This window comes from Monodon monoceros, unplaced genomic scaffold (genome assembly GCF_005190385.1).
Source record: "Monodon monoceros isolate NGI ecotype Baffin Bay Population unplaced genomic scaffold, NGI_Narwhal_1 Super_Scaffold_11, whole genome shotgun sequence".
NCBI lineage: Eukaryota > Metazoa > Chordata > Mammalia > Artiodactyla > Monodontidae > Monodon > Monodon monoceros.
Genome location: NW_021703767.1, coordinates 27,811,972 through 27,835,309, shown reverse-complemented (window position 1 = coordinate 27,835,309; position 23,338 = coordinate 27,811,972). Strand labels below are relative to the sequence as shown.

The following is a 23,338-nucleotide window of genomic DNA, read 5'->3' as shown; positions in this document are numbered from 1 at the left end:
ACATGAGCAACTTTTTAAGATCTGAGTGTTTAGTGTAGCAAAGCATACATTTATTCCAGACAGGGAGGATAAAAAAGAAATAGTAGAGGATGGAGGCAGAAGGAACCTTATGGATCAACAGTCAACTTTCACTTAGTTATACTGGGGGTTAGGTGGGAAGGATGTCACAGATTAACCAAATTAAGAGTTAAAACAAAACTTGCAAAACAATACAAGCTGAATTCAGGGTAAATTTCTTAGTTAAAATAATGTAGTATTTTCTAATTTAGGTATTATCTAAAGTTATAAAAATATAATACAACATTTCAAGGGACAGTTAACATTATATAAATCACTCTAAACATTATATAAAATGGATATTCTTTAGTATGAAATAGTTGGTTATCTTGGTATTAGCATAAGACTTGGTTTGCAGAGAGAAAGGGATCCAGCTGCTTATTCCCTTTTTACTTCTTTCTTTTCTCACCTAATTTTGATTTGTTATACTAACATTGTATCCAGCTGCCTTAATGAATTTTCATTAGTTCTAATATTCTGTTGATATTCTTCAATATTCTTTGTATGCAGGCCATATCATTTGCAAATAATTATCATCTGACCTCCTCTTTGTCAATCTTTACACCTCTTTACTCATAAACTGTTTTATTGTTTTAGCTAAGATTACAGAATACTACTAGGGTTAATACTAGTTTCTGTTATGTATTGTTTCATTGTAATATGAAATGTCCTTACAGTTATACGTTTTTAAAATGCTTTGAAATCAGATTTAGATGTTGGCTCTTTATCACATGTCGTTTTGTTTTGTTTTGCGGGTACGCGGGCCTCTCACTGTTGTGGCCTCTCCTGTTGCGGAGCACAGGCTCCTGACGCGCAGGCTCAGCGGCCATGGCTCACGGGCCCAGCCACTCCGCGGCATGTGGGATCTTCCCGGACCGGGGCACGAACCCGTGTTCCCTGCATCGGCAGGCGGACTCTCAACCACTGCGCCACCAGGGTAGCTCGTCTTTGGTTTTTTTTTTGCAACAACTGATAATATTTTATATGTCAGTAATAACGATTGTAACAGAAGGAATATTTACTAGGTACTATGTTAAGAAATTGTGCTAAGAATTTTATAACTTATTTTCATTTAATCTTCCCAACCACTTTTTTAGGTGGAGACTTTTTTTTTTACCTTCATGTCCCCGGTTGAGGAAACAGTAATAGAGAAGTTAAGAACTAAAGCAACATTTCATTGTTAGTGTATGTTAAGAGTGGGATTTAAACTCTGGGCCACGCGACTCAGGGGCTTCTGCTGTTAACCATTAATCTGTATTGCTTTCTGGCAAAATCGCATTCAGTCGTGATGCCTCCAAATTCAGTATACTAAATTAAAAAAAAATTAGAATCTTTGTTTTTAAATGAGATTGGTTCCAAGGTTTGCTTTTATATGTATATGGGCTATTCAGGTTAGCTCATAAAAGCATTAGAAAGCTTTTTGTTTTTTTCCTACACTTTTGGAATTGTTTAGTGTAGCATTAGGTTAAACCATTCAAAATTTGTAGCTTTTAACTGTTTTTGATCTTTCAAACTAAGTACTTGTTACTTTGAAGTTTTGATGAATAGGACTATTAGGCTGACCATTTTATTTAGAGCAAGTTTTAGTTACGCTTTCCAAATTTTGACTAGTATCTTTAAAATTTTTTCTTTCATTGTTTAAAAGTATTTTTTGTTTTGCTTTTTTTGTTGCATTTTTAAAATTGTGGATTCTTAGTTTCACCACAGTTGAAACAGTGCATTTAGAGAATATGATCTGTAATAGTTTTTAGAAATTTATTAAGAATTTCTTACAACTAAGTACATGAGGTTTTTTTTTGTTTTTTTTTTTTTTGCGGTACATGGGCCTCTCACTGTTGTGGCCTCTCCCACTGCGGAGCACAGGCTCTGGACGCACAGGCTCAGCGGCCATGGCTCACGGGCCCAGCCGCTCCGCGGCATGTGGGATCTTCCTGGACCAGGGCACGAACCCGCGTCCCCTGCATCGGCAGGCGGACTCTCAACCACTGCGCCACCAGGGAAGCCCTGTACATGAGGTTTTAATGATCATTTGAAAAGGATATGTATTTTTTGAGAGTTATAGAGTTCTATATTTATATATTAAATGAACACTTATAGTGTCATTTGAATATTTCATGTTTTTTTCTTTATGTCTTAAATTCTGAGAGATACTGACGTCTCTACTTTTAATGTAATTTCATCAAATTATCTTTGTATTTCTAATGGATCTAATCCAAACTTGTGTTTTTGCTGGTCTTTTAGTAAGATTTCATCGTTTCCATATATAGTGATAACAAATTTAATCCTTTTATCGCCCTCTGACTTTGATTTATTTAAAGAGCCTTTTCTGCTCTTTTAATTCTAAACGAATATATTTAAGCATGTTTTTTCTGTAAATAATTAATAGTTTTCTCTCCTTCCCTGTGCCCTCAATAAGATAAGACTGTTTAGCATATTTTTACTTATAGCATTCTTGATTTTGTTGGGATAATATGGAATTCTAATTTAAATGATGATATTTAAAATTTTTTACAATATACCTTTCATCAAAATATTACTTAATTGTATTACATGTTAGTAGCTAATAAGTTTTTTAAAAATAGGTGTTTAGGTGTTTAATTTTAACTATGTTTTTCTGTGTAGTTTAATACGGTTTGATTTCTTTTTGGTAGATAAGTTGTTAACCCTCTGTATAAGCTTATAAGATTTCTTCTTTGGTTTTAGAGTGCAGAAATTTCACACGTGTGTGTGTGTGTATTTTTAACCATCCTGGCGAGGGTTTTTGATCTGAAAACTTTAGTGTTCTTCTCAGGGAAAAGATATATATTTAAGAATTATTACTTCTACTCTATTCCTTTTTTCTTTCTCCTTCTGAAACTACATTATTTGAATATTAGATACCATTCATCTCTCTACCTTGCTTCAAATTTCATTTTATAATTTCTTTCCCTTTTTGCTCTATGTGCTAGGATAACTTTTAACTTTGTCTACATTGTTATTTTTGTAATGCCAATTCTGCATTTACTCCCTCCACAGGTGGTGAGATATTTTTTTGTGGGTTTGTTTTAATAATGTATACACTAGTTGGTTCTGAAGTACACAGAATTGAATTAATCATAAACGTTGGATCATGATCAGCTCTCTATGCAAATATGTTTTTATTTACTTATGAAATAGCATATTAATCTTTAATGATAAGCACACATTGAATGCACTACTTAAAACACAAGTGAGAACTTTGAAAGTAACCTATATCTAACCGTATAGTCCCCTCATCGCATCTCTCCATTTTCATTTGAGATTGTAATCAGCTTGAATCCTGTTTTCATTTTCCCCTTGAGTTCCTTTTTATTGCCGCTCTGAATTCCTGAAGGCATATGTTTTTAATTTTAGTTGTTTTAACTTTGGAAACTTTTTTCACCTTGATATATAAATGAAATTCATCTATATAGTAGTAAGAATTTTAAAGTTATGTTTGTAACATCTAGACCTTATTCTGTCTGTACTTAATATTTTGTACCTGGTGTGAGGTAGGGATCCAATTTAATTTTTATTTTGTATATGATTTTTTGTTGTTGTTAATCTTACCTTACTGAAAAGTTAATGCTCTCCCCCACTGAACTGACATACCATCTCTGTCGTATATAAAAGCTTTATGGAAAATGCTTTTTTTCACCCTCTGCTGTTTTGTTCCGTCATTTGTTTTGTGAATACCGTCCTGTCTTCGTTGCTTTGGCTTCATAGTAATCTCTAGTACTGAAAAAATAAGTTTGCCCCTCTTCTGCCGAAGTATTATGATACTTTATCTTCCTTAGAAAGTTTAGAATAATTTTACCAAGTTCTCTGAAAAACCCTGTTTGAGTTTTTTAGTAATTTTATTGAATCTATATACCAATTTGGGATCATTAACATCTTTATGATATTGAGTCTTTCTATCCATGAACAGGGTATACTTCTTTTTATTTAGGTCTTCTTTAATTTTTTTTTTTTTTTTAGTTTATAATTTTAACAGTAGAATTCTTACACATTGTTTGTCCTATGTAGTTGATACTTTCTGATAACAATAATATGTGGTGCTTTAAAATGTTTGTTATTTGTTACTCGTGTATATGAATGCAGCTAGCTTTTGGATAGTGATCTTATATTTAGCCACCTTGCTAAACTTTATTCTAATACTTTCATAGATAATTTTGGAATGTCTACATAAAAGATATCATAAATAAATCATGACAGTTTTATTTATTTGCAATTTCTATGCCTATAATTTCATTTTTTCTTATACTAGGTAAGACATATGATAAATGTTTAGAAGTGATGATAGTGGATGTTTTTGTTTTATTGCTGCTTTTATTTACTTTTTTAAAATTTATTTATTTTTTCGGCTTCACCCCCCAACAAATGAACAAATGGTTTGGTTTATTTTCTTTCTTGTTTTTTACTCTTGTGGATTAAAACATGCCAGTCTACTCTGGGACACTGATAGTGTAAGATCACACCCTTAACTGTAATAATTTCTAAGCTAATGTCACCCTAGGAGACCTTTATAAACAGCTATCCAGAGTTTTCTTGCTACACCCTGATCTTGTCATAGTGAAACAGAGCAGGACCCTATGGTCCTTGCCCCCCCCCCCATGTCCTTAGCCTGCCGTTGTAAAAAATTAATTAATTAATTTATTTATTGGCTGCATTGGCTCTTTGTTGCTGCGCGGGCTTTCTCTAGTTGTGGCGAGTGGGGCTACTCTTCGTTGTGGTGCGCAGGCTTCTCATTGGAGTGGCTTCTCCTGTTGCGTAGCACAGGCTCTATGTTTGTGGGCTTCAGTAGTTGCGGCATGTGGGCTCAATAGTTGTGGCTCGTGGGCTCTAGAGCACAGGCTCAGTAGTTGTGGTGCACGGGCTTAGTTGCTCTGTGGCATGTGGGACCTTCCTGGACCAGGGCTTGAACCCGTGTCCCATGCATTGGCAGGCAGATTCTTAACCACTGCACCACCAAGGAAGTCCCAGCCTGCCTTTTGTCTGTGGAAAAACTTATCGATGACTTCATTTTAATCCTCCTCCCTTATTTTCCCCATGATTTCTCCATCCAGTTTTAGTAATGTTTTATGGTATCTCTGTTAACTGCCTCACATCCTTTTTTATTGCTGTTTTTAAAGGACAGTTTGTTACTTTGTTACCTGATGTACTTCTAAAGTATTTCTCTTGGACAAATACATAGGAGTGGAACTGTTGTAAGATATGGCTAAATGGTTATTCAAAATGGTTGTACCATTGTACCTTCCCATCAGCAATGTATGAGAGTTCCAGTTGGTCTATATCTTTGTTAACACTTGGTATTGTCAATTTTTATATTTTAGCCATTTTAATGAGTATGTAGTGGTACCTCATTGTGGTGTCAATATGTATTTCCCTAATGACTAATGGTTTTGGACATCTTTTCATGTGCTTATTGGCTATTTTTGGATGACTTTTAAGTATTGTTTCTCACTTATTATTCAGGTTTACATTCTCACAGGATCAGCAATAACAAAAGCTACTTATTTTTCCAAGTCTGAAAATGGCAAAAAAGTTAAAGATGTTCCTAGAGGTAAAACACTTAGGAGCATGTACTGATATGCTTACAAAACAAAATGAAATTGCACAATTTTTCCTTCATTTTATATTTTTTAAAGTAATACCTCATAAAGAATGCTCACTACTGAGGAATGAAAAGCCTTTTCTTCTTCATGCCTCAGACTAACGTTAATCACTTTAATAATTAATAGCACACACAAGAATAATCTTTATGATGTGTATTTTTCCCCACAGGATACAAAAGTACTTTCACATTGTAGTTAGCTTGGAAGTTTGGAGAGAACTTGGGGGACCAATGATGGGGTGGGATGAACTGTGGACCGGTAAACAATTGAGCAGAGAAAGACTTTTCTTACGGTTTTTGGTCCATGTGAGAACAAGACAGAAGAATAGCTTGTTTTGAACTAGAAACTTATTATTTGTTGGGTTTTTGTTGGTGGTGTTCAGCCTGGAAGTGGCTCTGTTGGGGTGAGTGGCACTAACTTTGAGGACAGGTTTGGCTGCAGAGCTGAGAGCTAGGTCCTTAGTGAAGAGGAAAGATGTGGGGGAGGAGTGTAGAGAGAGGGACCAGGAATGAAGAACCATTAGTGGCCGGGATCTGATGCTGTGCTTGCACTAATGTGAGAACCAGCCATACCCCTGCATATACAAAAGTTTATGCATCATAATTTGAGCCAGAATACATGCAAGCTTGGGCTGGAGGTGTGGGGCTTGCTGTAACCTCCACTGAGGCCTTTGAGCTGGTCTTGGTGTGTCAGAAAGAGGGCCCCTAATGTCTTCCCATGAGACCTTAGAGAAAGGCTTTGGGTCAGGACAGGGCCAAGGAAGTGGGTTGAAAGGAAATTAGCAGCAGTCCACTGCCTCAGGTCTAAAATTTCCAGCGTTTGGAGGGAAGAAGGAGCTCTCTGCACAGGCCTCCTGGGGTCATGGACACTCTTTGTGCCTGTTCTAGTTGTACCATACATATTCTCAGAACTGACTTCCGGGCTTCCACAGTGGGGCCGGGACTTCAAGTTGGTAATAAGCCTGCAGAACTAATAGAACTGATGATATTTCCATTTTTGCTTGTGGCATCAGAGGGAGGGCACCCAGGGTATCTGAGCATGTGAAGCTTTGGTGGGATAGAGAAGGAAGCATATGAGCATATGTGGTGGTTATTTATACTTATGGTTACACAAGAACTTAACCATTCTGGTGTTGATAACCTAATTGGTTATCTTTTTATATGTTTATGGACCATTAAGGTTTTTTTTCCCTGCGAAATTCACATTTGTTTCTGTTTTTTTTTTGGGGGGGGGAGATTGTTTTACCTTTTTTGATTTGAAGGAGTTCTTTATAGTTTATATACTACTTTTTTTTTCCAACTTACATATTCTGCAAATATCTTTTTCCGTTTATCAGTATGTCTTTTTACTCCCTTTATGTTCTTTCATGAATAGGAGTCCATTTTGATTTAGTCTTATATGTAATTAGTTTCCTTTATTTTGATCTTTCATACCTGTTTCATAAAGATACTCTCTTTTATTGCCGTGTAATCTTTTTCTTGTTTTGCTTTTGGTATTTAAGTCTTATTCCAATTGGATTTGAATTTTGCATGTCTAAGTAGGTGTCCGAGTTGATTTTTCTCATCTGGAGAACCAGCAGCTTTATTGAAAAGTTTCTCCTTCCCATTAATACTCCACTTGATGGCAGTATTTTTTTATCCTTGAGTTAGGACTGTTTTAAAGGAAGACAGGAAAGGAGGTTTCTGGAACTCTTTCTTGAACTAAAGTATTTTTATTATAGTTTTACTGAAGCTTGCATAAATATAAAATAGATATACATTTATTATGTTCTATTGTGTAGCTTTTATGCACTGAAACCAAAAACCAACTGTTAACTCAGTTGTAACCAAAATTAAAAAAACAGAATAACAAGGTTAGCTTAATTTGACAGATGGTAGTGTTTTACAGAAGCTAACTTGGCAGTTGCAGCTTCAGCCAAGGAAAGTAATATATGTATATCAGGATATTCTTGTAAAGTATCTTTATTAAACATTCGGAATAGATTTTACTGCTGCTGTCATCCACATTCCATCTGTGACCCTGGTACTTATTTGATAGCCTTTGTCTTAAGAGTAGTGTTCTCAGCCTTTTTGTTGTCAAATCTTCAGAGATGTGCCACCAAGTATGATCAGTTTAAAACTTTTTTTTTTGCGATAGCTTAGTAAATGTATTGTAATTATTCTAGTATCTCTTAAGCAGAATGTTGAACTGAACAGGTTTTGTGATTTAGTGTAGAGTGGAATACACTTGCTGTGAATAAGAGGTAACAATTATAGCTTACTTTTAATTTTAAGTTAGTGCCATATAAATATTATGTATTGGAACTTGTCAGCATTTTGCCTGTGAGCATGTCTTAGTGCCTGGATAATCAAGAGGGTGAGATACTACTGTGCAGTGTGATAACTCCTTTTGCAGATACCATGCAACAGTATTGTTGTACTGGAATAATAATTGTGTTGTAATTATTACCACTTCCTTTAGGAGTTGTTGAATTTTGTTGTGGTGAAAGTTTTAAACCTTTTCAAGTATGCTGCCAAAAATATTTAATATTTGAACAAGTACTGCAAACACAGAGAAGTTGAGAATTGATGGGTAAGAAGACAGTAGCAAGTAGACCTAGCTATGGGCAAGAGTTTTGTAAGCTTGTCAGCTTTTGCTGTGTACTTTCAGTACATATATTTAAACTATTTACGTTTGGGCAATACAGCATGGTAAAATTTGGCTGTTAATACCATATACTATGTGTCTCCTTAACTGTAGGAGTTTTTGAAGGTTTAGTCTTTGATTTTCTGCTTTCTTCTTTGCAAGCTTTGAGAGATTATGTAGTTTCTCAGTCATATATGTTCATTACTACCAAGTTTGTATTTTCAAAATAAAATTTTCACCCTCACATAAACTCTTGTTTCAGGTTTTCAATTCCTGTTGTACATTTCTGCTTAGATACCCAGTCGACTCATTATCATGTCCATCCATTCATTTATTCTTTCTCTTAAGCAGATAGAGAAATAAATAATACACTATAAAAAAACTTATAGTTTGGTGGGAGGGAGCCAGAAATGCATACATTATATTAGAAGTTAAGTGAAGTATATACAGGATATATTGGTAGGACCAAGGAGAGGATCTAAGAACAGGAAAGGCCTCATAGAGGAGGTAATGTTGAAGATGTATGGGGAGATTGAAGGTAGCATTCTAAACGAAGAGAAGTCCATGAGCAAGGACAAAGAAACCAAACAATTTGGCGCCTTCTGTTATCTGCAAGTAGCTGTACGAGGCTACGCGTGGTAAAATAAAAAGTAAATGTTTAGTCTTTTCTCCTGGTTTCTGCCACAGAAATTTACTGTCTTTTGTATGCTAATGAGATAACTCCTGGTTGGGGGACTAGATAGTTTCAGAATGGGGGCTGTGCCTCAGAAAAACCAACCACTATGATTAGCGAGTTAGAACTTTCAGCCCACTCCCCAGTTCAAGGACGGGAGAGGGACTAGAGATTGAGCTCAGTCACCAATGGCCAATGATTTAATTGATCATGCCCACATAATGAAATCTCTGGTGCCTTACACACTTTTAATAAGTGCTCAGTAAGCGGTGGTTCTTGGATAGCACTTACCATATATGGTTAATTTTCCTCTTCCTATTGTTTTTGAGACTTATTCTCTTAAAAGTACAGAATTGCATCATTAACGTAGTATTAGAATACAAAAATTGCTTTTAAGGAAGTTGTATGAGTAAGAGTCCAGTTAGGACACAGAAAGTACACAGTAATTTGAACTAGTAATAGATGATTGGCTACTAAAGTGCAAAGAGAACTCTAAAGAATAAAGGAAGGAATACATTTGGGAGAGGTCTTACTAAGCCCTAGGACTGAGATTCAGTTCTTACTGGAGAGGTTGTGATTGAAGCCCACTGGATGGAAGACAAGTTTGCTGAGGTGCTGGAGGCTGAAGGCTTCTGCAAATGGCTCTTTTATGGGTCCGGGCAAGAAAGCTTTATTAAACCTAACATTATATCTAGAAGAATGGAGTTCCTAATAGTCAGTAGGATGTATTATGAATGTAATTAGTGTGACCAAATACTGTATTTGCTTTAAGGAATTGTTTGTGACACATATAGCTGCTAGGAATTATGTAGTATTCTAGTCTGAAAGTTCTACGTAAAGCATACTTATTTTATTAGTATAGGGGATTTTATTTTTGGACTGAAAGTTAATTATGAAAATTAAAGCACAGAAACCAAGAGACACATAAAGATTTAATTGGACACAAAGATTTTATATATCTTACAGAGGTATATTAGGAATCAGCCAGATCATTAGCATCAAAAACAAGTTAAATATATACTTTATTTAAACTGAAAACGTTGCAGTTCAAGGATATGATTTGATTCACAGAAGTTTTGTTTACCCACATATTCCATAATATAGGCGTTCTAATTTAAAAACACAGTTCCAAAAGATTTTGCAAGTTGGGTTTTTGGAACTCTAAATGCATATTGCCATAGAAACCATGTTTCATGATATTAGGTTCTTATTTGGCCAAGATATGTATTTAACTTTGTGTGAACTTAGCTTATAGCGCTGTGTAACAGTATATTTGGGGAAAATTGTGTTTAGAGTTTCTACTTCTGATGCGTGTCTTATATCTGCCAGTTAATAGGGATGGGAGATTCTATTGGGGGCATGGACATCATGCAGATGTTAGACTGGTTGAAGGGCTGGAGTGGAAGGTAAGGGTATGAACTCTTAGGTGAGGAAGGATGGAAACAAACATTTATTGAGGGCGAACAAAGTATCTCATTTCTTCACTTCTTATTTTTTTGGGAGGGATTACATAATGCTTAAGATTGTAGCTCTGGATTCAATAAAAAGGTGGGAAAAGACTTTAAATTCAGAATTTCTAGCATTTCTAAGGCTAAATGTAAATAGTGAAGAATAAAAAAGCATACTTTTAGATTTATACATCCATAGAGGTATGTGATTAATTTATTTGAATAAATAAAAAATAAAGTGCTGTTAACCCAGCAAGATTGAGATAAACCTTAACTCTCTGGCAGTAGAAAATACAGGATACCCCAACTCTTCTTGAGATTAGTATGTAAATTATTTGCAGTTGGGAATTTGAACAATATTGTACTGTACACTCCCCTTCAGGCAGGATTGACAGGACCAGAACTAGGTTATAAAGTGTTCTGTGAACTTCTAGGTGCAATGTAGGAAAGTGTAGAAAATTTGCTAAGCGGCGTGATTTACGCATGCTTCTTGTTCCCATCTCTAATAATTAGTTTGTACCTCCTTCCTGTGGGTGAGTTCAAGCCCTGTGATCTGACTTACTCCAGTTCACCTCTGCAAACTCTTCTATATTCATTTATTCAGTCAATATTTATTGAGTTCCTACTGTGTGCCAGACACTGTACTAGTTAGTTATCAGGAACACAGTGATGAGCGAAATAGACAGTCTTGTGCTCTCTTCGATTTAGAGTCTGGTGATTAACATAGTATGTTATTACAATCTGTGGTAAGTGTCAGGGGAACCTCTAACCTTAACAGAAAGGTTAGACCTTTGAATTAGGAAGTTGAATAGTATTTTGTAGACCCTAATGAAAGAGGGAAGAGGAAGAAGGGGAAAGTAGTGCAGGGTGAAGCTAGAGATAGCTGGGGCATGTAAAGGGCCCTTTAAGTCATGAGAAGGGTTGTACTGTAGGAAAATTCCTCAGAGAGGTCATAGATTATTACATATGAAGGGAAATGAAAGGTCATCATGTTGTCCTCCTTAAAATTACGAATAAAAATAAAAAAGACTAATGAAATGAAATTTTTTTTTTTTCCTTATATATCTGGTTAGAGGCAGGTTTGGATCTTACAAAGATGTACTTGAAGGATATATTATGTACTTGAAATTATCTGTCAATGAAGTTTGGGAACTTTTTGTTATGGTAAGAGATAACATGAAGTAAGGCAGTTCAGTGTTAATTAGGTATATGCAGAAGGTATTTGTAAAAATAGATATATGTATGGTTATGTACCTTAAAGGCAGTAGTATAGTTAATCCTTTCATTGATAGGCAACTTTGAAATGTTTACCATTTGGTGCCTAGCAATGCTGATTCTGAAGTTTAGGGCATGTGATTCTGAAGTTTATGAATACTTCGGGATTTTCTATCAAATTGGGTTTTTTTCTTCTTTTCTTAGAGATTTTGAGGTTTTTTTTAGAGGTTATTCTAAGAGTTACCGTATTTTCCCCTGAAGATGGAAACCTTTGTCTTTCTTTCTTTTGCACTAAACCAAGTTTTATTTATATTTAGAAATTCAGTCAAAGGAACCAAGGACTGACTTAAGAGTCACTCACCCCTTAACACAGAAAGCTTTCCTGCCTTGTCATCATTACTCCAGTTTTCTTGTACCATTATCTAAGTATTTTATGTCAGCATAGTAATGGATTTTTGGGCTGAGTTTTCAATTTTCACTGAATCTTTAATCTGCAAAATCAGATACCATAGAGAAAATGTGGAAGAGACATGGGCTGTGGAAGTTGAAAAATTAGTCAGTCATTTCTGTCTCTGTACTTATTAGTCTCTTAAATATTCTATTAGTTATAAAATGAGAGTAACTTTCTAGAGGGTTTATGTGTGTGCACGTGCACATGTATTAAATGAGATTATACACCGGAAGCACTTAAAACAGTCTGGCATACAGCAGGAGCATAATAAATGCTTGTCTTCTATTTTGGCTTAAGCCAGTGATCATTTTTTGCATTCTCAAGCAGTTACAACAATGTTAAATATGCTGTAGTCTTACTTAAACAGATTTAAAACAGACCCAGCATTACGTAGGATGAATGGCAGGGGGTGGGGAGATGGAATTTCTGTGAAACACTCTGATCCTTACTTTATATTGAGATTACTGATGCCTTCTTCTCCCTGAAGTGCATAGTACTGGATTTTGCACGTAGTAGGTACTTAAGGATGTCATCACTCAGTAAAGATTACATCGAGGAAGGAATCTGAAGGCCTGTAGATAGTCTTGGTTTGTTTGCTTATTGATTTTTGTGGTGTTTGCAAGCCATTGAATCTCTGAACATTGTGTCTTGCTCTTCTTGGTCCAGCAGTGTGAACATGTTGCACCCACCTCCTTATACTGTAGTAGATAAGAAATCCATACAAGGAAGACCTCAGAGCTCAGAAAAGGAATTCTAGAAATGATAGTGGGTTAGATCCACCTTGGATCCAAAATCGCTAGTCAAGGAGGAGAGAACCATATGCAGGACGTTTTTAGTTGAGGATCAGCGTGTATCAGACCTGAAGTTTGGTAAATAAGAAGGTGCAGACCTCGAAAGAAGACCAGGGTCTTAATCACAACAGAAATAATAGCAACAAAAACATATAATTGTAGGAAATGAAGGTGCAAATTTTCAAAGACAGGAAAAGCACAGCTGGAAGATGCCAATAACAAAGGGGAAAACTTGACAAATGAGGTGGCTTCTCTACCATAAACTTAGAATTTTTCTCATAGCTCGCCTCTTTCGATCTCAGCCCTGGTTCTTCCTAATTTAGTTAAGAAAATACATTTACTTTTTCTCCTTCCCACTCTGCCTTCTTCCCCACCCTCATCCTTTTCTCTTTATTGTTTCATTTTTCAGTCAAAATTCATGAGATGAAGAACCATGCACCTGAATTATTTTATTAGGATATTTAGCTGACATTATTGTGAAAGATGAACAAAATACTAAGTGAAAACAAAGTCTTAGGACTTCCCTGGCGGCGCAGTGGTTAAGAATCTGCCTGCCAATGCAGGGGACACGGGTTCGAGCCCTGGTCCGGGAAGATCCCACATGCCACAGAGCAACTAAGCCCGTGCGCCACAACTACTGAGCCTGCGCTCTAGAGCCCGTGAGCCTTAACTGCCCTTGTGCTACGACTACTGAAGCCCATGTGCCTACAGCCCGTGCTCCACAACAAGAGAAGCCACCACAATGAGGAGCCCACAGAACACAATGAAGAGTAGCCCCCGCTTGCTGCAACTAGAGAAAGCCTGTGCGCAGCAACGAGGACCCAACACAGCCAAAGATAGATAGATTAATTAATTAATTAAAAAAAGTTTTAGACGTTGCTTCTCTTCATAAAATACTCAGTATTCTTATAATACTCTCTAGCAGTCAACTATCAGTGTAACAGACCACACCAAAAGTTAGTGGCATACCAAAATATTGTCATCGTGTTCAGATTGGTTGGTTGGGGTGGCTCTTCTCACATGCCCCATTCTTCTGGGGCAACAAGTGGGCTCCCCAGCTTATGTTCTTCTTGAGGAAGTTGCAGAAGTTCAATAGGGCAAGCCCAACCATGCAAGCACATTTCATGTCTGCTTGCATACTGTTTGCTAATATGCCATTGATGAAAGCTTGTCACATGGCCAAGCCTATCATCAGTACAACAAGGAAATATATCGTGTTTCTAGTGAGAGGAGGTGAGAAGTGGCAAAGGGTGTGGGTACAGAGATGGGAGAAGAATTGGGAGTCTAATGCAATGCAGGCTCTGTAAACTTTTCTGGGTTTTACATTCTTTTTTACATCTTACCTTATACTTATTAACATATACACACAAAATTTTGTATTTTACCACTTTAGCTTAATATGATTTTGTAAAGATTAACTGCTATATAGATTATATATTTGCTATTTAAAAATATACAGTTGTTTGCTTAAATCAAACTGTGCTTCTAGGTTCATTTATATCAAAATCATTTGAGATGCTTCCTAAAATTGCAGATCCCCTAACAGATCCCCTAGCAGATCCAGATGGCTCTGGAATCACAATTTCTGGGTGTGGCGCCTGGGAATCTCCTTTATTGACAAATTTATCAAGGCATTCTTTTGCACATTACAGTTTAGAACCTCTTCCTTAGTGGAAGGACATTTGCATTGTTTCCATTTTTCCAGCATTATAAATAATAGCGAGCATCATTTGTACACATGACTGATTTCTTTGGGGTATTCAATAGTCTTTTCCTGATACACGATTGAATAATTGCAGTTGAGGAAAATTATATTCTGTGTAAAGAATGGAGTTTGGAGTGCTGGTAGGGGTGATTACAAAGAAGCTTGTAAAATCTTTGAAATATTTTATGTTCACTAAAATAAGACATTGCAATTAGATAAGGAGAATTTCTGTAAAATTTGTATATATCTTTAATTTGTAATGTTGCGTATTGTGTAAGTTAGTCGTGGTTCCGTTGCTAGCTAATAGTAATTTTTAAAATGAAAGTAGAAAAGTTGACAGGTCTAAAGAGAATTTTATTTTTCTCATGTTTCAGCACTGTGAATTTGGCAGTTCAGTTCTTTTATTCAACTATTTTGATTCATTTTGGCATTTTATATGACCTTTGTTTATATACTTTATTATGTAATTTATTTTTAGTCTCAGTTATCTCAGCTTTTAATAAGATGTTTATGGAAATTAAAATTCATTGATGGCATGGCAGATACTGCCAATGCCTGTTTGGTACATTCTTTTCTTTTTCCTTAGCAACAGATTTGCAGAAAAGCTTTTTGCCTAGCTGAAAAATACATTTCCCAACCTCCTTTGCAAGTATGAGTGGCCACATGACGTGACTTTGTTCTGCTTAGTGAGGCCTTAAGTGGAAGTCACTAGATAGGGCTTATTAAAGAACGCAGAGTCATTTAGCAGACACCCTTTGTCCTTTGCCCTTTATCCTACCTAGAACTTGGACAGGATGCTAGAGGAGGAAACACTGAGTGACATTTAGTGAATGTCACATACGAATGTTTAGTGGGAAGACAGAAGATTTCAGCAGATCCTTTTATTCTAGTGGTGACTTGTTTTCCATGTCATATCCATTGAGCTTTCTTTATTTCATGGTGCCATCTTACAGTTTTGGGGAACTTGTTTTAAGAAATGCAGAGATGGGGCTTCCCTGGTGGCGCAGTGGTTGAGAGTCCGCCTGCCGATGCAGGGGACACGGGTTCGTGCCCCGGTCCGGAGATCCCACATGCTGCGGAGCAGCTAGGTGCTTGAGCCATGGCCGCTGAGCCTGCGCGTCTGGAGCCTGTGCTCCGCAACCGGAGAGTCCACAACAGTGAGAGGCCCGCGTACTGCAAAAAAAAAAAAAAAAAAAAGAAAAAGAAATGCAGAGATGTAGGGAGGAGCATGGTTCTTAATTAGGGAAGTTTAGGGAAGGGTTTTGGTAGTAGAATCTTATCCTACCTCTTTTTCTCTCCAGTAGAGTATAGTCGATTATATAGATCAATAGAGTATAAACAGATTTAAAGCAAATGGGGGCAAGTGATCAATTTTACTTCGGATCTTTTATGACAGATTGGAAAATGGAGATGATCCTATTTTTCCTTGAATAGGGTAGAATCCCCGTGGTGTAATATATCCACCTAGTGCTTGGCCTGCCAAAGGCATGTTTTTTCCAAACATCCTAGGTGCCTCAATGCTGGTTGACTTAAAGTAGAGGGAGCGATTAGTAGGGCTGCCTGGATTTCATTCTGTGGTCTCATCCCCTAGTTAAAGTAGCCCAGTGAATACCTGTTTTCCTTAGTTCTTCTTAAGTTTAGCCATCAGGCAGATCACTTCTTTTCTTGTTGGGAGGCATAAATTAGGCAGTGAAGAATGGGCTTTTAGAAACATGAGAATGGAATAAGGGCTACCACAGTACGGTTCATTCTTCCTAAAAGAATGAAATTTATTCAGTCTTTGTCAAGTTCTATTGTTTTTTTGTTTTTCACTCTAGTTTATTTTGTGTTTTCTGTTTTTTTCCCCAAAGGTCATTTATTTTCTTGTCCTTGTATATTTTCAGATTTCATAGATAACACTTTTGGTTTTTCCCTTCCTCTAGCACCAGCAGACGTTTTTGAACCAGCTGAGAGAAATTACTGGGATTAATGATGCCCAGATACTACAGCAAGCCTTGAAGGTATGGCCTCTGTTTTGCGACATACAGTTTCTAGTACACCCTCATCTCCACTGCCTACCATATTTGAAACTTGAGTTTTTAAATTATACCATGGGTAGTAGTAGAGATATAGGAAATAACTTTTATAAAGTAAGAACCTTACTTAACATAACATAGTGCAACTTCAAGTATGTTAGCTTTTAGCAGCCTAATGTTCCAAGATACCTTGGAGTGAAAGAAGACCTCTCCATGTGAAACACTTTTCATGCAAAAAGGTGGGAAGTGAATCCAAGTGCTAATGGCTGGTTTTACTCAAGAGACATGATTTTAGAGTTTAATTGGGGGTGGGGGGGTAGGGTGGGGTAGAGGAGGAGGAGGAAGAGGAAGTGGGAGAAAATTAATAGAGTATCAGAAGTTAACATTTTTTTCTTGCAAGAAGGAGAAATATAAATTGGCTAACATTCAATTAATTGCACCCTAAGAACATTCAACATCAAACTGTTCTATTATGCACTAAATGAAGGGCCTGATTTTTGTTATATTTTACAAAGTTATGCTCATTTCCACACAGTGGCACCCAGATGAGTCAAATCATATGGATGTGCACATTGAAAGAGAGCAAGTGAATGAAAGATGTTCAAGAACTAGAACTGCATTTTAAGTTTATTTATAGATTGCTGCCAAAGGCTAACAGCAGTACAGCATTTTTGCGACTATAGGCATACACATAGCTTCAGTCCTTTGCAAGTTGCTCTGAGAGACAACATTAATTATATCATTTTTGATTTTGTGCCAAAAGTTCTTCATTTGTTTCTAGAAATAATTTATCTTTTGGATGATTGTAATCATAACTGTAGTGATAATAACTAGCACTTATTAAGCACTTACAGTGCTATTCTAAGTACTTTATGTGGCTAACTCATCCTCCTAATAACTATGACGTAGGTATTATTTTTATCCCCTTTTTAAAAGATAAGGAAACAGAGAAGTTAAAGTGACTTGCTGAAGATCACATAGTATGTGGAGGAGCTTGGAATGGAAACCAAGCAGCCTGATCCCAGTGCCACACATAATTTCTCCTTTCACTGGAAGCTTTTTTTTTTTTTTTTTTTTTTTTTTGTGGTACGCGGGCCTCTCACTGTTGTGGCCTCTCCTGTTGCGGCGGACACGCAGGCTCAACGGCCATGGCTCACGGGCCCAGCCGCTCTGCGGCATGTGGGATCTTCCCGGACCAGGGCACGAACCCGTGTCCCCTGCATCGGCAGGCGGACTCTCAACCACTGTGCCACCAGGGAAGCCCTTACTGGAAGCTTTGCTTCAGCTGTTTTCCCCAATCAGGAAAACGATGAAACAGTACTGTTAGGAGCATTTTAATGCATGGTTATGAAGCCACTGTAAGTATTTGGAGAGGAAGCAAAAGTGTTGTGCCTCAATTTTTATGATTATGACATTTAGTTGATTGCCAGTCCTTTCTTTATTCTGCTAAATATGATTAAATCATTCCATGTCTATTTTCAGAAATTGCCTTTCCCGTTCTGTTATCACTGAGTGTGGGGCTACACCCATTACTTTGTCAGGGCAAATTTGGGGAATTCACTTATTTATTTTTTTTTAACTTGGGAAACATGTAGTATATGCTAAATTAAGTAAACGTTAAGAATTAAATTATTGTCCACATTTCCTTTGAGGTAGGTTGTGTGACCATGGTTTTTTTTTAAAAACTTTTGTTTCAGTTATCAGTATCTGGGGAGGCAAACAGTGTACTTAAACCTTAACTGTTGCTCAATATAAATTTGTAAGATGTTTAATAATGAGTTGACTCTCTCAGCAATATACTGACAAGGAGTCTACTTTTGGGAGCCACAATGTCATTGATCGATTTTAGCACTTTTACTGTATTTCATTTTGAGAATTTATTTATACCTCCAAAGTGAGTGTAGATCCCTGCTGCATTCAGTTTATTATTATTGTATGAGAGAGTATATGGAAAGCCCTTAGCACATTTCTTGGCACATAGTCAGTGTTCAATAAATGTTAGCCATTGTTATTACAATTATTTTACGACTAGTTTACTTATCTAACTATAGACTATGCTAAACCCATATTTTGGATGATTAATTTAAGAATCTTATAACGGTTGTGACAGATAACAAAGTTTAAAACAATGGTGCTTTTCAGACTGCACTCTTACTTTTTTCTCTCCTCAAAGGCTGCTAGAATTGGAGTTAGGATGGGTTGGAGACTTCATTCTTCCAGTTGCTCAGGCCTCAAATCTTGGAATCATCCTGTTCTTTCTCCTTTTATCCCTCCCCACATTTAATATGATAGCAAATAATGTTGGACTCTCTGCTTGTACCCATTCTCTCCTATAGTCTATTCCCAGCATACAGCCAGAGTAATCCTTTTAAAATGTAAATCATACCATGTCATTTCTGTCCAGAACCTTCCACTGGCTTCCTATTATGCTTCGTGTGTATGCTAAACTTCTGAAGGCCTACATAGTATTATGGGTTATGGCCTTCTGTTACAAAGATAACTTCATTACTAATATCTGGATTTCATAATGTGGTTTCAGTTAGCTGTCATAGAGCTAGTGTTATATTTATTGTTAACTGTGGAGAGAATATAGAGATAAGTGGGCAAGTCTCTTCTCATTTTGCTATTTCAAAAATTCTTAGTTTTTTAGCATCTGTTTTCTTCTAAATTAACTTTAGAATAATTTTGTCCAGGTATACTTTTTCTTTTTTTTTTTAACATCTTTATTGGAGTATAATTGCTTTACAATGATGTGTTAGTTTCTGCTTTATAACAAAGTGTCCAGGTATACTTTTGATGAGAACTACATACAATTTATATATTTAATTTGGGTAGGATTTTCATCTTGATAGTATTGAGTATTTCTAGGAGTTCTGTGTGTCTCTCTATCAAGCTTCAGACCATTTTGCTGTTTTCTTCTTATGAGTCTTTGATATTTGCTTGTTAGTTTGCCTCTAGGTAGGCATTCAGCATACATACTAAAGGGAATATCTTTTATTGTCCTTGTTTGCTGAAGTACTATTTTAAATATTTATTTTTCACCCTTTTATGTGGTCAGTTCCAGAAAACATTTTTTAGTTTGTTCATTTGTTTAGGAGTGTAAGTTATGATTGGATAATTAGTTATAGAATTGATTTTACATTATATTAGTAGTTTTAATTAGTAGAAAAAGGAATTACTATTTATATAGTCTACTTTGTTTACAGTGAATTTATACTGTAAAATTAAGAATCATATAGAATAATTTTAAATCTGAAAATGATTTTTACTATTAGTATTAGTTGTTATGGAGAAAATTACATAATCATATGAGAATGTATAGAGTTATTCCAAAATATTTGATGTTCCGTTCTTGATATTTGAAGGATAGTAACGGAAACTTGGAACTAGCAGTGGCTTTCCTTACTGCGAAGAATGCCAAGACCCCGCAGCAGGAGGAGACAACTTACTACCAAACAGCGCTACCTGGCAATGATAGATACATCAGTGTGGGAAGCCAAGCAGATACGAGTAAGTTTACTTCTCTTTCTTAATATTTTAATTAGAATGTAATGAGAAATTTTTCTTGGAGCTGTGTTTTGCTTAAACAGAGGTGAAGAACAAAAAAGGAACAACTTCAGCTTTGGTTCTTTTTGGTGTAGTGGAAAGGCGCATATGTTTTTATTAGCTGCTATATTTGTTTTCAGTTTAGGAGTAAAAGATTATATTTAAGTTGTATATCCTTTTATAAAACATTTCATATTGTATTTATTGTTTTGAAATATGGAACATCTAAAGGTCTTACTCATTAAAGAAACAAAAGTTTCTGGAATTTTAAATGGGGCACAGTCATTTGTTTTATTGATGTTAAGTATTGGTAGAGATCTTAGTATTATTTTTGAAGATAAAGTATTGTTTCTAATTACTGATAGATTTACTGTTTAACAGAATTTTCCTTCCCTTAACTCCAACCCCTCTCCAGAATAAAGATCTTGGAAAAAGGCTTACTACAACATAACAAAATAAATAAATACACATACATACATATGGAAAATTTTACACGGGACTCTAATTTTTCTTTATAATGTGAATAATTTATGCTTATATAGTTGAGTTTTGAAAAATATGTTCATTTATCTCTGTCTCATTATGGTGTAATAACAGCATTATATAAAATGTAGGTATTTCTGTGCATTCTGGATTTGAGAAGTTTGATTACTAACTTGTACTTAAAGAGAATTTTTGATTTTGTTTTATTGACTTTCTCAAAGTTAGGAAACAACCAGGAAGATCCCATTCACATAGATGTTTATAACTATTGATTGACATTAAATGCTATTTAATGTTCATTGATAAAATATTTTAATTTCAAAATTTCAAGGTAAGCTTAGTGTTTTTGCTCCAAAAATGGTCTTATGTCAGCCAAAGCTAGGATACTCCTATCTCACACATGTAATAGGTGATGGGAGAAGCTTTATGTATGTAAGACAGACTCAGTTGCTGTGTCCAAGTTCAAGACAAAGTGTGGTTTGGCCCCTATCTACATCTCTACCTTCATTTTCTACTGTTTTCCTCCTCTCACTTTACGCTGTGATAATGCAGAATAGATCGGAAGTTCTCATTCACCCAGTGCTATTTAATTTCTTCTGTCTTTACACTTGTTGTTCCTTCTGTCTGGAATCCCCTCCAGCCTTTATCCCTAGCCTAATTTCTTCTGATGTTATAAGACATAGCTTAAGAGCTGCTGGCTCTAGAATGTTTCCTCTAGCCCCTAGAGTGAACCAAGGGCTTTTCTGACACCCAGAGCATACTTCTGTCTTAATGAGTACTGTGCTATTTTGAAATTATTTGCTGTGCCTTTCTTGCTTACCAAACTAAACTAAACTTAAAAGAGACCATTGGTAGTCCCACCATTATAATAGGATGTTATTGTTTCTCAAAAAGTGTTTGTTGAGTTGTTTTTGATAATATGTGTAAAAAAGCTGTTTTGAAACCAATGAAAGTTCTCTTGAACAGGGTTGAGAAGCTTGTTATAAGAAGTTGGAAAAAAGAGAAGTGGTATAAACAGAGGAGGAATTAGTATGTGAGAATAACATATCTTTCAAGGTTCTGAGACTTGGGAGGAAAATGAAATTAGGTAGAAAAAGGAAAAAAAGATTTTGACTGAAGACAGCTGGTTAAAATGAAGGAGACAAAACTGAGTAAACATGGTTCAGTGTTCTAGTTGAAAGGATGGAAAGATTTTAGAATGATAGCTGTGAACTCAATATAGATGGTAGACTTTGAGACGTGGGACAGCATATATAGATTTGCAGGGGAGAATTAGGATTATAAGACTGTCATTAAAGATGATGTCTTATTTGCTGTGTGAAAATTAGAAAATATTGTTTAAAACACCTGTTCAAGACTTTTGACAAGGAATAGTGAAAATGTTATGGACAAAAAGAGAGATTTGAATAGGTGCTCTTAGGGAGGAAGCAGCCTGATTTCAGAAAGCATGTGTCCCATTTGTTGATAATTGAAAAAAGTTTTTTGTGTGTAGCTCTCGGAAAATATGCACTAAGTACTTTCATATTCCACTTGAAAGAAATGGTAGAGAGATGGAGTTTCTGGTTTCATCTTACTGATTATCTTATTGAGCAAATTGCTCGTTGTTGTGGTTTCTTTATTGATAAAATGAGCTGTCCTAACCAGGATGCTAATTCATATTTAATAATTGAATAATTTGGATAGTGCATTCATAAAGTTGGTTTGAGATTATTGAGAAAAAAACTTGTAGAAATATAGTGGGGTGATTGTATTATAATAGTATTAGTATTAAACAGAAAAATATAGCTGATGAGGTGACAATAGTTATTTTCTATTTAACAGATTTGTACCACCTTTCATAAAGTTCTAAGAAGTACAGCTGCCTTTAGGAAATAGTCTTTGTTCAGCATTTAAATTTAGTAGTGTCATAATAATACTACAAGTGTTATGACACTTGTATAATACCAAGTGTTACAAGGTTTAAAACTGAGAAAGTAAGTAGATGTCATGCATTCAGCAGATTCTTTAAATTACTATGCTGTAATTGCTGAGTAGAAATGAAATCTCTGTGTATTTTTAATTCTTGGATGGGGTGGTAAAACGTGGGAAGGATAGGAAATAATTATAAATGAATATATATATTCAAACGCAGGCCTCTTGGGGAATACTCTGTAAGTGCTGAAGGAGTGTGGAGTATTAGAGTGATCAGAGTGTGAGGAAGTTTTCAAGGGATTGTTCTAGATATAAAACCCTTTTTGAGCATTTTCTCAATTTTATGTGAAATGCACTGTTACTTGAAAATTGACCATAGTCGAACTTAATTCTTGCAAATATGGTAAGGGTTTTTATTTTTTCAATTTCTTCTTTTTTTTTTTTTTAAGTATAAAGTCTGTTACAACCAGGCTAAAGCATAAACAAAGCCTTGCTAACTTTAAGTGTGTCATCTGTTGTAGTGCTGACAAAACATCTATATTTTGAGATAAAAGTCTCTAATGCTAAATATATAATGGTTCTTTATTGTTATAAGCTAGAATATAGCTTATAACTGAAGGTCTCTTTTAGAAGATCTAAAAATACATGTTGTTTTTTTTTTGTTTTTTTTTTTAAAATACATGTTTTTTTGATGACTAGAAAAATTTAGCTTTCAAACTAATATCCCATAGAAGCCACTTTTGGGGTTGCTGGGAAATTTTCATATACCCAAGTATATCAGAAGAGAAAGCAAATTATGTCATTTG

The 23,338-nt window shown here is 35.6% G+C and overlaps 1 protein-coding gene across 2 annotated transcripts in view; it reads left to right on the top strand.

The window, feature by feature from the left end:
- The window catches only part of USP25 (ubiquitin specific peptidase 25), a 140,952-nt gene that overhangs the window by 3,942 nt on the left and 113,672 nt on the right, over nucleotides 1-23,338 (top strand). For both annotated transcript variants that reach the window (XM_029214127.1, XM_029214128.1), the window contains exons 2-3: nucleotides 16,500-16,577; nucleotides 19,958-20,102. In XM_029214127.1, the coding sequence (XP_029069960.1) occupies nucleotides 16,500-16,577; nucleotides 19,958-20,102 (223 nt within the window). The remainder of the gene's footprint in view (nucleotides 1-16,499; nucleotides 16,578-19,957; nucleotides 20,103-23,338) is intronic.